The sequence below is a fragment of the Euprymna scolopes genome, chromosome 11 (genome assembly GCF_053919585.1).
Source record: "Euprymna scolopes isolate OS-2025 chromosome 11, ASM5391958v1, whole genome shotgun sequence".
In the NCBI taxonomy this organism is placed as follows: domain Eukaryota; kingdom Metazoa; phylum Mollusca; class Cephalopoda; order Sepiida; family Sepiolidae; genus Euprymna; species Euprymna scolopes.
In genome coordinates, this window is record NC_136492.1 from 100,057,231 (window position 1) to 100,072,756 (window position 15,526).

At 31.6% G+C, this 15,526-nt stretch overlaps 2 protein-coding genes across 3 annotated transcripts in view; one reads left to right on the forward strand and one right to left on the reverse strand.

The window, feature by feature from the left end:
• Positions 1 to 4,389, forward strand: part of LOC145287981 (filamin-B-like) — a 306,042-nt gene extending 301,653 nt beyond the window's left edge. For both annotated transcript variants that reach the window (XM_080135974.1, XM_080135975.1), the window contains 4 exons: positions 181 to 462; positions 1,225 to 1,374; positions 3,506 to 3,673; positions 3,976 to 4,389. In XM_080135974.1, the coding sequence (XP_079992100.1) occupies positions 181 to 462; positions 1,225 to 1,374; positions 3,506 to 3,673; positions 3,976 to 4,244 (869 nt within the window). In that variant the 3' untranslated portion in view covers positions 4,245 to 4,389. The remainder of the gene's footprint in view (positions 1 to 180; positions 463 to 1,224; positions 1,375 to 3,505; positions 3,674 to 3,975) is intronic.
• Positions 4,390 to 5,155: 766 nt separating this feature from the next.
• LOC145287984 (propionyl-CoA carboxylase beta chain, mitochondrial-like) overlaps positions 5,156 to 15,526 on the reverse strand; it is an 84,568-nt gene continuing 74,197 nt past the window's right edge. The window contains exons 13-17 of the mRNA XM_080135980.1: positions 14,838 to 14,945; positions 8,757 to 8,857; positions 7,925 to 8,023; positions 6,178 to 6,271; positions 5,156 to 5,345 (exon numbers count right to left, since the gene is read on the reverse strand). Of these exons, the coding sequence (XP_079992106.1) occupies positions 5,224 to 5,345; positions 6,178 to 6,271; positions 7,925 to 8,023; positions 8,757 to 8,857; positions 14,838 to 14,945 (524 nt within the window). The 3' untranslated portion in view covers positions 5,156 to 5,223. The remainder of the gene's footprint in view (positions 5,346 to 6,177; positions 6,272 to 7,924; positions 8,024 to 8,756; positions 8,858 to 14,837; positions 14,946 to 15,526) is intronic.

Below are 15,526 nucleotides of genomic sequence, written 5' to 3' on the forward strand. Positions count from 1 at the left end.
TGTCTGTGATTCAAACTTTATAAAGGAAACATGAAAAGGGATTCTTCATTTTTTTAAAATTTTCCTTTTATATTAAAATTGCCTCAGTTTCATTGTTTTTATGAGTTAAAAGCCAACATGTACATTCATTGATCTGTTCTCTTTCCTAATTGAAATTTCTTTGTGGACTTCTTAATGAAGGTACGCCGGAAGTGACTTTGACTGGAGTGCGTTCTGAAATTGATGTTTACAAAAAACATCTTGGAGATGGACGTTACCATTGCACATACACACCAGTGATACCAGGCGGCTACTTACTTAATATTACCTGGAACAATCGGCAGTTGAAAGGTTCACCATACAAAGTCAGTGTCTTGGCAGGTGCTCAACCTCAGAAAGTTAATGTAACTGGAACTGGATTGGAGGGAGGGATTTTAGGCAAAGAGCTTCAAGTTAATATTGATACACGAAAAGCGGGACCAGGTGAGTAACAGGAAAAAAAACAAAAGATCATTTTTTCTTGAATTCGTTTTCATTAAATTTTTTGTATTATGCTGCTCAAAACTTCAAAAAGTACCAGGTTTGTTCCTATCAGTATACAATTCTGAAAATAACTTTAAATAAGTATTTCTACAATTTCCAGGTATTTTTATTTCATCTTTCAACTTTAAGGCAACAATATATTTTAATCTGGTGAGAACAGTAGTCTGATTAATCTAAATGATACGAATAACCAATCCTCATCTCAAAAATTTAGAAACATAATATATTTTAAGTGCCAAATAAATTCAATCAGTTGCGAGAAGTTATATGATTAAATATGGTTTAGTATTTATTAGTTTATTCTCTTCTTTGCTATTTTCATAAAATTGAATACAAATTGTTTTTCTTTCAACTTTGCAGTTTCAAATCTTATTTAAGGAGAAACAATTTTAACTTTGCAATAACTGTATAGGAAATTAAATGTTATTTTCCTTACATTTTCTTTTAAAGAGATGAATAATTATGTTTTTTAAATATTTAGTATAAGCTTTGCATCACTATATTTGTTTGGCATGACCTTTTTCTCTTCTAGCTTGCAGTTAATAGCATTTTCAGTCCATATAAAACCAAACTTATGTCAAACAAGTTTGTTTTTTTTCATAGAAATCTTGTCTCATTTGCTGAAAATTATTTAAAATGGTTTTCATCAAATAAAAAGTGAAAAAAAAGATGGTTTGTTAAACATGATGGCTGCTATTTCAGGTGAACTCACAGCTCATTGCATGGGACCAACACGAGTTGCCTATTGCGATTTGACAGATAATAATGACGGAATTTACAAGCTGACAGTTCGACCTCAGGAATCAGGAAGGCACATTTTGCAGATCAAATATGGTGGTGAAAATGTGTTAGGTGAGAATTTCTAAAACCTTGCAATTAAAACTGAGTGATTAATTTTGATGTTTTAAAATAATTTCTAAAATTTTGCAATTAAAACTGAGTGATTAATTTTGATGTTTTAAAAGAATTGCTATATTAATAAAATTGTGTGACAATTTCTCATGTGCTTTTCACTACTTCATCTATACATTTTTTTTTAAATATTACTCATTTATTAAAGTATAAAATGCCATATCATAAAGTATTAAGGCCTCTTAAAAATCCTGTTTTAAAAAATAATTATGTGAGATGAATAAAAAGTTCACTATAACAAAGAGAAAGCGTGTGATTACTTATCTTCTTGTGTGTGTATCTCACCTCTATGTGACTTACACTATTTTTTTATTATTAATTATTTATTGAAATCAAAAATGCCATAACAAAATATTCAAACAAACTAAATCCACCAACATGCATTTCAAGTCATTTTAATCTGTTAACATTGAGTTGTATGTAAATCAGTTATTGTTTCGTATATCAGAAATTGTGTATTCAGCAGGTGTTTATTTTTTTTCTATAAATTAGAAATATTTTATATAATTTATGAGCTGTGTTTGCGGAGGAAGAGATAAATAAAATAAATTCTATTTTAGTCTTGTAAATTTTTGGAGAAGGCAAAAATCACCTGAAATTAGTTATTTTTTATACAGTGTATTAAAAACCTGACAATGTTACTCCTGATGAAAAAATAATAAATATTTAGTGTACAAGAAACCAAGTTTGCCCAGATGGGCAAACTTGAGTCCTTGTATCGGAAAAATATCCAGTAAATAAAACGTTGTTTAGTAAATCGTTATTTTTTGTTTGCATTTTTTTCATTCTTTTTGCATTTCCATACACCAAACATGGATATAACTGTCACTAAAACATCCGCTGGGTTATAAGCTTCATTTCGGTACCTTACTTGCCTGGGTGGGTTACCGGTAGGCCGAGATAAACCGCGTCACACACACACATGCACACAGTAGGAAAATTTATAAGACTAGTGAGAATATTCCTTCATTCTGTGTATATAAGTGTGATAATAATGAATTATTTTATGCTTTTTCAAAATTTAAAAAGCATTTGTAAGCCGTTTATAGTTTAATTCTTAACAAACATTAAAAGATTTTGGAGCCTCCAATAATTTTATGAGTAAAGATTACCTGAAAAATAATTTTTTAATAATTGGATTCAATGAATAATTTAATGGCCAAATGATACTGACATAATTATATTAAAAAAAAGAAAAGATTTTAAACATTGAAGTAAAAATGGGCAAGGCATACATCTTGTTTCATATAAATGAAAGAATCACCTTTTTTTTTTAAATTTAATTTTGACTTCTTAACGGAAACATTTATCATTTATTTGTACTAAACGTTCAGTCACTGAAATTTAGAAATTAAGTTACTAATATATTTTGCATAAGATGCAAACATTTAGCTTTATTTTATCATAAAGATAAACATAATATAAGCACTCAGATTGAAATAAAAAGATCTTATATTTGTGAAATTGTATTCTGATTTTTATTCTAATCCGTCAGAAAATTATATACAGAAAAGAAAAATCTTTTAAAATTAAAAAACAATATTTACAAATAAAACAAGAAAGAATTATATAGGTTATGGATTTCATAAACAGACAATCACATTTTTAGCATATTGTTATATCTATTACCTACTATATAATCAAATTCAGTCGCTATCGGATTGTAAATGTAGGTGTTACATATAATTCCAATACAATCACACTTTTTGTTAATAACTGATGCATGTTTCTGAAAATTAAGTCACTTGATTTCTCAATTTTCTACATTAATTCCAAGACACCTGACTCTCACCAAACATTTATACTTAGAGAAAGTGGGCATAACTTTCACTCACTCAGAAACACTTACCACCACTCTCCCATCAATCATCGGAACTTTTCTTCCATTAGATATTTTCTTTCATCAAATACAACTGCCCTAATGAAATACTCCCTCCATGTTTGAAACATACTAAACAAACATTGTCTCTCCACTTAAAACTAAGTTTTCAATAATGAAATAGCATTTCTTTCTATAAATGTGCTTATTATGGTGAAGACACTAAATTGTTTTGCAATTTGTTTTTCTTAGGAAGTCCTTATGTTTTGAAGATCGGCGGTTTGCCAGATGCCAGCAAAGTGCGTGTCAGTGGACCTGGTGTAGAACACGGCATTCTTGCAACATATCAGAGTCACTTTTTGGTTGAAACAGATGGAGCTGGAGCTGGCAAACTCACTGTACGCATACGTGGACCTAAAGGTATAATTGGGCAAAAAATATTTTACAAAAAATTTATCGCCTATTTTGATTAAATTCAATATCGAAATATGACTATTTTTAAAGAATCTTTTGACGAGTTTTTGATTTACCAATTTTGCTTTGAATGTCTTTTTTAGCCTGCAAAAAAGATGTAAATTTTTCAACATTTTTTTGTTCATTGTGTAAAACTTGAATTTGTTTATAAAAAAAGAAAATGTTCATAGCATTTACAATAACTTTTAATTAAATTCAAATTTTTATAATTTCTTGGATGTGTAAATTGAAAACATTTTCTATTTTAGGTGCATTCCAAGTCCATATGTCTCGTGAAACTCAGCGAGATCGGAGAATAAGTTGTCATTATGACCCATTTGAAACGGGACTGTATCTTATCCAAGTGAAGTGGTCCGAGGTAGATGTGCCTGGAAGTCCTTTCCATGTTCAGATTGTAGACACAAATCAAGAATATGAAGCTATTTCACAAGAAATGTTGTCACCTCATAATGGACTTACTTATATTGACCCTTTATCCCACAAACCATTGTATGATCAATGGAGAGAAGATATCTAATAAGAAAATTGGATACATGTTAAAGAGAGAAATCAAATTACAATTTGTCAATCTGGGTTTAGATATTAAATTAAATCTTAATTGCTTGCCTTCTAAGTTTAGATTTTTATGAGCAAATCAAAATTATTGCATTTGTAGAAAACAAATTTAAAAAATACAATGAATATAAACCTGCTTTTTATATCCTCATATATAATTATATATAACTCAGCAGATTAGTTTCATGTATTGCAAAATGCAAAGATTGTTTATATAGAAAATTTCATTTCCATTAGAATCTTTATCTATATTTGCTATTCTTGATTATTTGTGCCCAAATTACTTTCTCCTTTTTGTTTATCTAAATCATAACAAACTTGTAGAATTTGTGCTTACATACATATTACATACAATTGTTTTTATGATATTTTTTATTTCTTTTTTTAAACCTCAATAAAAATAATACCATATTTTTAGAAGTATTCTTCAAATATAATTATTGAAATTTAAATGATTTTGGAAATAGCAGAATCTCATATTTATAATTTAAATTATCTTTAATTCTGAAAAGTGATGTTGTATTCAGATGCAAATGTCGCTATGAATTTTTAAAAATCTACTCCAAATCAATTTTGTAAACTTTACTTTTAATTTTCTGAAAAAATAAAATATATTTTTTTTATTGCATATGCTACTTCCTTTAGCTTTGGTCAAAGGATTGCACTTATTTAAATAAAACTATTTGAGGGCAATGCATTATTATGTTTAGTTTTATCTATAAAGATATATAAAGAATTTAACTTCTATAAAGGTATTTTTATTTAACAAAACTGATACATACACTCTTAAAATAATATTTTTTGATACGGTTAATAATGCTTCTTAAAATCAAAGAGATTAAAAATGATTAAAAAAATTTAAAAAAACGTGAGTGCATAACAAAAACTTCAATTTATTTTCATCTCATCTGGATAAATAAAAACAGCAAAATTAAACCATTTTACAAAGGAATATTGGCATGTTTCTTCCATGGATTATTTAATTTCTTATTGGCCAACATTTCTAAATCCTGGCAGATGCGATAACGTGTTGTGCGAGGTTCAATTATATCATCAACAAAACCTGTAACGCAATCAAAAAGTTAGATTTCAGCAAAAGGTAAAAGTGTGATATTTTAACATTTTAGACATCAAGAATTCACATTTTTTCATAATAATTAAATTATAAAATATTTTAAGATTTTACAAATAATCTAAATCTATTTTATAAAACTACTTGTTACCTTATGCAATTATGGATAGTTTTTGTTAAAAAACTATCAGCTAGTGAGATAAAAAAAAAAAAAGATTTGTCAAACACTAATCATTGTCAAATATCATTTTTACACTTACTCTATTAATGTTATCAATGACACTTTCAATATTTGAACTGAAAATTTTCACTGTTTTAAACCTCAAAAAAATGTCAATTACTTTTGTGATATTTTATCAGTGCAAAGCAAAAACATTGTAACGGGGTCAACAATTATCAAAAAGATTTTATCGCCAATTTGACTCTTCCTGCTTTTACATAACATTTGTATAAAAATGTCGAGTTGTGTATTAAACAAAAATAATTGCAAAATAAAATCTTTAATTTCATTGTGAAAATATAATTGCTAAAGGACACAATTTATTACTCATTTCATTTTCTTTTATGAGAAAATATTTGAAAATGAGAGATAAAAATATGATGAACATTATTTTGTATACAATCAAACCACATTTAGTTATTCATTTTTTATAGTAATATATAAAAAATAAAATTTCTACTACAAAATGAAAAATAATTTTAAAATAATATTATTCCTGATAAGAACTAATAAAAATAATGTCAAATCCAATATATTATCCCTATAATGTCAAAGGATTTATTAAAATATACACATTAAAGAAAAAAAAAAATCAATATTTACCTCTAGTTGCGGCTGGAAATGGATTGGCAAATTTTTCAACATATTCAGCTTCTGCTTGATTATCATCACCACGAAAAATAATTTTCACGGCACCCTTAAAAAAAAAAATAAATAAACAGTGATAAATGCCATTTTTAAAATAAAAAGAAATTTATGAGCTCCCAGATGAGAAGATAATTTTCCTTTTGCTTGACTAGATACAACACGTGATGTGTTTACTATCATTATTAAAACTATTAATAACGATGCTTTATATATTTCACAGAAAAGGGAAATACCAAATTGGCAAATTGTTTTACCATTTATGTCAAAGTAAAACAGATATTTATCAATTTTCAAAAATAAAATTTATATAATATGTAATTGATTTGTATATCTTTTGAAATAAATCATTTTGAATTTAGTTGTCAGCTTTTGTCTTTAATTCCAATTTTTTACTTACAATCAAATAACTCTAATTAGTTTGATATAATTATTTATTCTTTTTGTAATATCTTGAATGTTCCGGGGGGGGGGGGAGGATACAGAAAATCAGTGTTTGTGGTTGTTGGAATTCGGCAGAAACCATGTAGAAAATTTATGTTTACACTTTATTAATGTTATCAATAACACTTGGACAAGAAAAAAGAAAAGTTAAAAAGTGCATGTGTAATATCTTTCTTTTCAAAAAATACTTTTAGTCAAAGTTTCACACCATGGTTTAGCATAACAGCAATATTAGATGAAATTTAAAAAATTACTTTCTTGGGTGATCATGCAAAGAAAGACTGATGATAGTATACATACGCATATTATGTATTATTATTATTTATCGGACTACTGTTCTCATCTTGAGTCCAATGAATGATAATAATGCATATAACCAATCCTCATCTCAAAAATTCAGAAACGTGGTACGCATAATAGTATACAGATATTCTCTGCCATTTTTTAAAGCTGAAATGAAATTCTTGATGCCGAAAGTGATAAATTACTGAATGCCACAAGTAATGGCCACACTCACATTGTGAGAAAGCAAGTCAAAAAATAATAAGTGTGAGAGGTAAGTGTGATACGACAAGCTGTCAAACTAACTTTCCGCTCTTTTGTTTATCATTATATTTATTAATCGATTTTCAATGTAAAGTGAATAAATGTATAAAGCACTTAACACATGAACACATTTTGCTATACTTTGATGACATCACGTGTTCTGCTGTATGCACAATTGACATGTCACCACTCATGTTATTCATTTACTTTTCTGTATATTAAAAAAAAAAACAACAATACTGCTTGCATTTGTGATATAAACCATTATTTAATACAGTATAATATATCTAACACCCGGACAATACTGGGTAATCCGTATTAGTATAAATAAAGTGAAAACTGATTAAAAAATAATTACAATTCTCTTCATAGTATTAATAGTTAACAATAAATTTCCCCCACTCTATATCTGTGCCTAAATCAAAACGCGGATTCCATGAACAAAGCTTCTTTCTTAGAACTGCACGCCTGTGGAACTCTGTTCCGTCTGCCTGCTTCCCTCCGGACTACAACTTGGATGTCTTCAAGTCCAATGTTAACAAATTCCTAATGAACCGCCCCCTTAATTAAACACTTCATCAAATCTCCACACTAACGTAATGTACTTGCAATAACCCTTATCCCTGAGTGGCTTCCGGGCCTTGATAAGTGGTGATCACTGTGTAAAGAAAAAAAAAAAAAAAATCACAACAAGGAGGTAATTGTCTTTGTTTACCTTTGCTCCCATTACTGCCACCTCAGCAGTTGGCCAGGCATAGTTGATATCACCTCGTAAATGTTTCGAACTCATAACATCATAAGCTCCACCATAAGCCTACAAATGAACAGGTGAGGTGTTGTGAATGCTAGACACATACATGCAAAGAAATTCAAATTAAACCGTTTCATTTTAAACTCAATAACCTTTAAGTGTTGGTAGATTTCACAGCTTTACATTTAAAAAAAAAAATTACATGATTTAAATATTTTGTTAAAAGAAAAACAAAAAGATGATTACAATTATTTAAACTTTTGATAAAAGTAATTAAAACATTGCCAAATATTTATAGTATAATAAAAAAGTTATTTGATGTATGATGATTAAATTGTAATATGCTGGTTTCTTTTTAATCTATTTACCTAACATTAGTTTGTAATATTTAATTTATCTCTGGACTTCTTGGTGCATTCGTAGGTTTCTTGTAAATGTTTATTAAAGCTCTTTATGTTGCACAAAAGTTAATTGCTATAATTTTTAATTGTTAATTGCTATAAATTTTAAATATTTTTACTTTTTTTTGTGTTTTTGAATTATGTATGAAAATGTATAATACACAAAACATTAAATCCTTTATTTTATGTCAACATATTAAGGATAAGAATATGTTTCTGATAAATATGATAACGTTCCTTTTTATTGGGAAATTTGCACTTTTTTAAATGAAGAGATTCTATTCTACAAGAAAACAATAAAACTGGATTTTTTTAAATGATTTTTAAAATTATCAATTTCATGGGGGAACATGAAATTTTACCATTCATAATAAATAATCAAAAATAATGTTTACCTTCCTCGTAATGACAGTCACTTTTGGAACAGTTGCTTCAGCAAATGCATACAGTAACTTAGCACCATGTCTAATGATACCACCATATTCTTGGCTTGTACCTAAAAAAAAAATTTTGTTAACAAACAAAAAATTAATTTTACTTTCAGATATCTGCAAATAAGTAATTTATAAAAAAACTACCTGGTAAATATACCCAGTAAACGAAGTGCAACAGAGATTTTAAACAATTGCACTTAAAGGGACAGTTAAAATTTTAAAAAGATCTCTCAGTTGGAATATACAAAATAGCGGGTGCATGTCTGGTATCCAGTAGGATGTCTTATCCCCAACTTGAAAAATTTTTTTTTAAGTTTTTCAATTAAAAAAAAATAATAATAATCTATGATCATTTAGAACAATGTTTATTGTATGTAAAAAAAATAAATTTATTTTTAAAATCTCAAAAGATTTAGCATGAAGTGTGATGCCATGTCACAGAGTAGGGGTCAGCAACTCATTCGACCCTGCGGTCCAAGTCATATTATAATGACGAGTTGTGCGCCATTAATAAAAAATTACATATGCAAACCCCTATTAACCTAAATATTTAAAATGATAATGAAAATAAATATTGAGAAATCAGAAAAACAAATGAAAATCTAAAATTTAAAAACACCTAAGAAAAATTAGTTTTCCTTAAGAAACGTCAAAATATGAAAAAAAATCAACGGAAGTGAAATGAATGAAAATGATGAAATGTATGTTTGAAAGTGTTATTGAAAATTGCACCACAAATAAAATGCACACAAACGAGATGCATCTATCCAAAGTACAAATAGTTGCAAAACATATACTTACATGCACATGCGGTATCATCTACACGTTCATGCACGTATGTTCAACTGTCTTTAGATTTTTGCTACCTGACATGTCAGTATTTCCCTGGCTTCTTTCACTTAATCATTCCTATCACTTCTGTTATCTTTCAATGTATGCAAGGATCATAACAAGTATGGATCCATTATTTAACATTAAACATAGCCAGCATGGATCACACGAAAGATAACTGGTAGATAGTCTAATATTTTTTTGTGCACTGAGATGTGTAGTTATTCTATCGAAAATGACATAAATTTCATTCGAAGGTTGACGATATAGTTAAAGTGTAAAGTGTTGACAGATCTGCATATTCACATTTAATCCTAAGTGTTGAATATGCATAAAAATAATTTATATTAACAGATGAATATAAACAAATGATTCCAATGTTTTCAATTGAATAAATATTTTTAATTACTATAATTAAAAATATTTATTCAATTGAAAACATTTGTTGGAATCATTTGTTTATAGCAGTAGTATTAACCTATCACTAACAACCAAAGAACTAATGAAAAACTTGGTGATTTTTTACTAATTAAGAGTATCTCAATAATGAAATCATACTTGTACTTGAAACGACATTCACCCTGGAGGAGCTGAGTCGGCTTCATGAAGATGCACATCTCGTACCGCTGCGGCCCAAGCCCGGCGATCGGAGGCAAGATCCCGAGTGAGCAATAGCCAGTCACGTCTCCAACGAGACAGGCCATAGATGAGCGGGCCCGAAATAAGCTCAGCGTCGGCTTTGATAGTCCCGAGCCACGTTCTTAGCTGGCCACCGACACGCTTTTTCCAGCCAGGTAGAGGACGTGGGGAGATAGCCTTGTGGATAAAGACCCCTGCATCACAGCGAGAGGCATGGCTGAACCATCGAAGGCGTCGGGCCCGCAGTAAGTCAGTAATTGCCTGGAGATTGCAGCGACGCCGGACTTCTTTGTTGGCGACGAAATCCAAGGGACGGACATGGAGAATGCGGCGAAGATTGTAGTGGTCGAAAACTTCTACGCGTCGCAGATCCGCTTTCTGTATGGGCCAGGTCTCACATCCATACAAAAGTATTGAGTGGACGAGGGCCTGGTAGATTCGTATTTTTGTCCTCAGACGTATTTCAGGCCGTGACCATAATCGCCTTTGGAGTCGACAAAAGGGAGCTCGTGCGGCATTAATGCGCACTTCAATCTCATTCATGTCTTGACCGGTACCAATGAACGTGCAGCCCAGGTATTTGAAGCTATCCGTCTCCTCGAGGGTTTCCCCGTTGAGAGTGACAGAGGACCTTTCTGCTTGGGGGATGCCAGTCGATAGAATCTTCGTCTTGCTGGCGTTGATTCTCATGCCGATGGCAGCTGCCTTCTCCTGGATTCGGTTCAGCACCGTCTGTATATTTCTGTAGCTCTCCCCGAGAACCGCAATATCGTCCGCGTAGTCCAAATCGGTGAGATGAAAGTTACGCCCCACCACGACGCCAGAATATCCAGGCAGCGCCTGCTCCATGATCCAATCAATAGCGTAATTGAAAAGGGTGGGCGAGAGCGCGCATCCCTGGCGGACACCACTGCTGACGTTGAAGAAAGAGGAGTCCTGGCCATAACAGCGGACACGCGTGCGAGTCCGATGGTAGTAGGCCTTGATCAAGTTGAGTAGCTTCAGGGGGATACCATCTGCTTCCATCACTCTCCACAGGGTACCGTGGTCGACCGAGTCAAAAGCGGCAGCGAAGTCGATAAAGCATATGATTGTACGCTGTTGGTAGCACCAGCGCTGTTCCAAGGCTCGCCTCAGCGTGAATATTTGGTCGATGCATCCGCGGCCAGGTCGGAATCCGCATTGGTTAGGACGAGTCCTTCTGTCCCTTTCGTATTGAAACCGTCTCAGAATGAGGATAGTGAAGACTTTGGCAGCGACATCTATAAGGCTGATGCCTCTGTAGTTACTACATGTCCGTTTGTCACCCTTCTTAAAAAAGGGAAGAAGGATGGCGTCACTCCAATCTTGGGGAATCTCCCCACTATTCAAAATCTCAGAAATCAGCTGGTGTAGGCGAGGGGCTAATTCATCGATTCCGGTCTTGTAGACCTCAGCCGGGATACCATCCTCGCCTGGAGCTTTGTTATTCTTCAACTTGGCAATGACGGCTCTGATTTCTTCATGGCTGGGGGTATCTGACGAGCAATCGTAGAGATCTGCAGCGGTGGGGGTGTTTTGACCTGGTATTGTAGGTGGAGGCTGGTGGTTCAGGAGTTCACGGAAGTGCTCGTGCCACCGATCCAATCGTGCGTTTAGCTCAGTAATGATTTCACCTCCACTGTTGTGGATGGATTCGCTCACGGATGACCTCGTCTGTGTGCTGGACTTCAATAGTTGATATAACTTGCGGGAGTCCCCTACCGAGGCCGCATGTTCCATGTCAGTTGCGATATTGTGCCAGTAGACATTGCGGTCGTTGCGGGCAGAGTGCGTTGTTTCTCGGCGAAGGCGACGATAGTTGGCATCTCCGTTGAGTCTGGCACGTTTAGCCTCCTCACCCAATTTCACCGTTCGACTTGAGATCCAGTCCTTTTGACGACGCTTTGTGAAACCCACGGTGTTGGCCGCTGCTTCAGTGACGTCCTTTTTGAGTGCTTTCCATATATCTTCCACCGATTCTATGAAATCATGCTATAATCCATGATTATAATTAATATAATGAACATATACAAACTTGTTGATGCTAAGAGCAAGATACCATCAAGATAGTCAATCTTATTCTGAAAGTGTTTATAGTTTGTTTCAATTTTGAGAAAGTTTTTCACATTAATGAGTACTTCCAAACAAAAATGCCATCTTTTTTGCATGTATAACTTATTTGAAATATTTTCCACTTGGAAAATATATTTTGCATAAAAATCAATTAATGAAATATCTTGGGAATTGTTGATCTTAAAAGATTGTCACACTGCATATCAATCGCATTTGAAAACATTCTGATACTTTCTCCACTTCAATATCAAATGGTGCAGCAAACAATTTGAAATAATTTTTATGCAAACAAAAGTCACCAAAACGTGATACAAATTCGTTTCACAAATCCTGGATTATATTAACAAATAACTCTGAACCCTGTTGTGTTCATTGCTTGAAGTGAAGGGAAATAATCATAATTTTTATTTCTAAGTTGATGTTTCTACAACACATTTTTTTTCAAGACAACAATATGATTATGCATCTCATTTATAAATTGGGTTTTACCTTGAAGTAGCAAGTAGCCAATCAAAATCTCAAAAATTTGAACTATCCATATATTTACTTTTGAGAAATATCGTTACCTCTTTATATAAGGCAGGTAATCGTTTTAACAGCGATCCTCAGCTAAACAAGCGTACATACAAGAATTATGCAAGGTCATCATATTCTGAGTTTAAAACAAAAATTTTAATTGTCGATGAATCAATCCACAAGATAGAATCAGATTCACAGTTTTTACAACATCCATAACGTTTTTAAACTTCAAGGATGGTACACAATATTTCTTGATGGATAATTCAATTAAATTTTAGAAGTTTATGGTTAATTCCACGGCATATGTGCGTGGGGGGTATCGTTATTGGAGGAATGAAATAGAATGTTGACTGAGACAACTTTGTCTTTTGAAGCTGCCCTAATGTTTATCATTGCTCAGTCTGTTAATTTGTTTTATATTTATTTATTTTTTTTATGCAGAAATGGAGGTGATTGGGTTTTGATCATGTTTTTGCAGTCAAAGTACTCAAATTCAGTTGTGTGGATCAGAGAAAGATAAGCAACAAGACCAAAATAAAGAAAAAAATTTGAAACTTAAACTTTACAATTCTTATGACAATGGCTTACTTTAGACTAAAGCAGTGATCATTATGCGACTATGCATAATGATTGTTCTTTTCAGAAGTAAACAAATTTATCACTAACTTAAATAAGATACTATATTCCAAATTGGAAAAAGAATTACTAAAGGTTGCAAAGCAATTATTAAATGATTTTTTCAACAAATACTCATTGTACAACACAGTCATTCTACCAATTAAAAGTTCGCCTTTTATTATCATACAGTAGCTAAATTGATTTTTTAAAACAATTCTTGCATGGGACTCCAGCGTAAGAACGGTTTAACAGGCAAATTAGAAAGTATAATTAGTTCACATTAAGGACAATTATAGTTAAAAAAACAAACTTTAATGTCAGCAGACACAACTTTTTCATTGATGAGCACCATGTTAATGAGTGATAAGATGAAAATATGGGTAGCAAACATTTTCTCATGAAATAATAAAAACTATGTATCAACATTAGATAGAGGCATCACAAATAATACACAAAAATACCATTCAACTGAACTTTTCACCAGTGTACATTTTACAAAGCCATGAAGTCGCCTTGGGATGAACATTTTAAGCCGATATCCAAGCACAGATGGAACATGGAACCTAGGTTAACCAAAGTCAAGAGAAGAGTATTCTAAACAAGAATCTTTACTAACAAATATCAACAGCCAGTAACTACAAACATATACTAAAGCCATATACTACAAACATATACTAAAGCCATGTACTACAAACATATACTAAAGCCATGTACTACAAACATATACTAAAGCCATGTACTACAAACATATACTAAAGCCATGTACTACAAACAGGCAGTACAACACAGCAAACCCAAATGATCAACAGACTACTCGATATGGATAGACATCTGCAAGCATCACCCTAACCCAATTAGCAAATGGCCACATATCCTCACTCAGATGAAGATTTTCCATACAGGTGGAAATGGAAATCATGCTATAATCTATGATTATGAATGATATAATGAACATGTACAATGTTCAGTAGGAGACTACGTTCTTCATTTCCAAAGATATGTTAACATTTAGAGACATTTGATTTCTTCAGTAACAATGATCAACTCATTGTGTTCAGTGATGATCAAACTTAGTTATGTTATCTTAAACAACTTAAAAAGCAGATGAATGCAGTGTCTGAACATAGCAGGTATGAAAGAAACATCTGAGTGAGCGCGCAAATTTCATATGGCATTCCAGTAGACGACGTCGAATCCAAAGTTTCAAGGACATATAAGTTTTTCTCGTTTCTATTTATATTCTAATTCTACTGAGACAAGACATTTTAAGTCAAAATTTGGCAAAATGTGTTCAAGTCACATTATTATAAAATATAAAAATGACAAAAGAAATGCAATTACCTGGCAAAAATCCTGGTACATCTACCAATGTGATGATAGGAATATTGAATGCATCACAGAAACGTACAAAGCGTGCTCCTTTCACCGATGCATTGATATCCAAACAACCTGAAAAAAAGTTTCAGAATTTTGTTTTTCCACATTTTGTAAAGTTTAGAAATATCTGATGTTTTTTCATTAGTCCGAGAGAAGTTGATTTTTGAATGAGTCACATTGTATGCAAAATATTTTAATTATAATGGTCAAAAGAATTGTAGAAAAAACATTTCAAATATGATGACAATAAAAATATAATGAAAATATTATTTCCTTACATCATCTCCAACAGAAATAAATTAACTATTATCAACTGAATTAATAATAAATTGAAAGCTGGTTGAAAATGTCATCCTACAAATGAAAACAATTTCAACAATTTAATTTTGCATATTGAACTGCATAATTTCTCACTGTGTTTTTTAAACATCAAATAATTTCTGCAGTTATTTTCTTTAATTGTTAATTTTGCATTTTTCATGTTCAAATAGTATTGCTTGTATGAATTATTTAAATTCTTTTAAAAGGGATAAAAAAAAAGCCTTTCAAAATCAATAATAAAATAAATCAACATGCAATATGATTTCCGTTCAGCTAGATCTATAGCAGACGTGCTTACGGTTATATCTTACAGGATTAGTGAATTTCTCAAT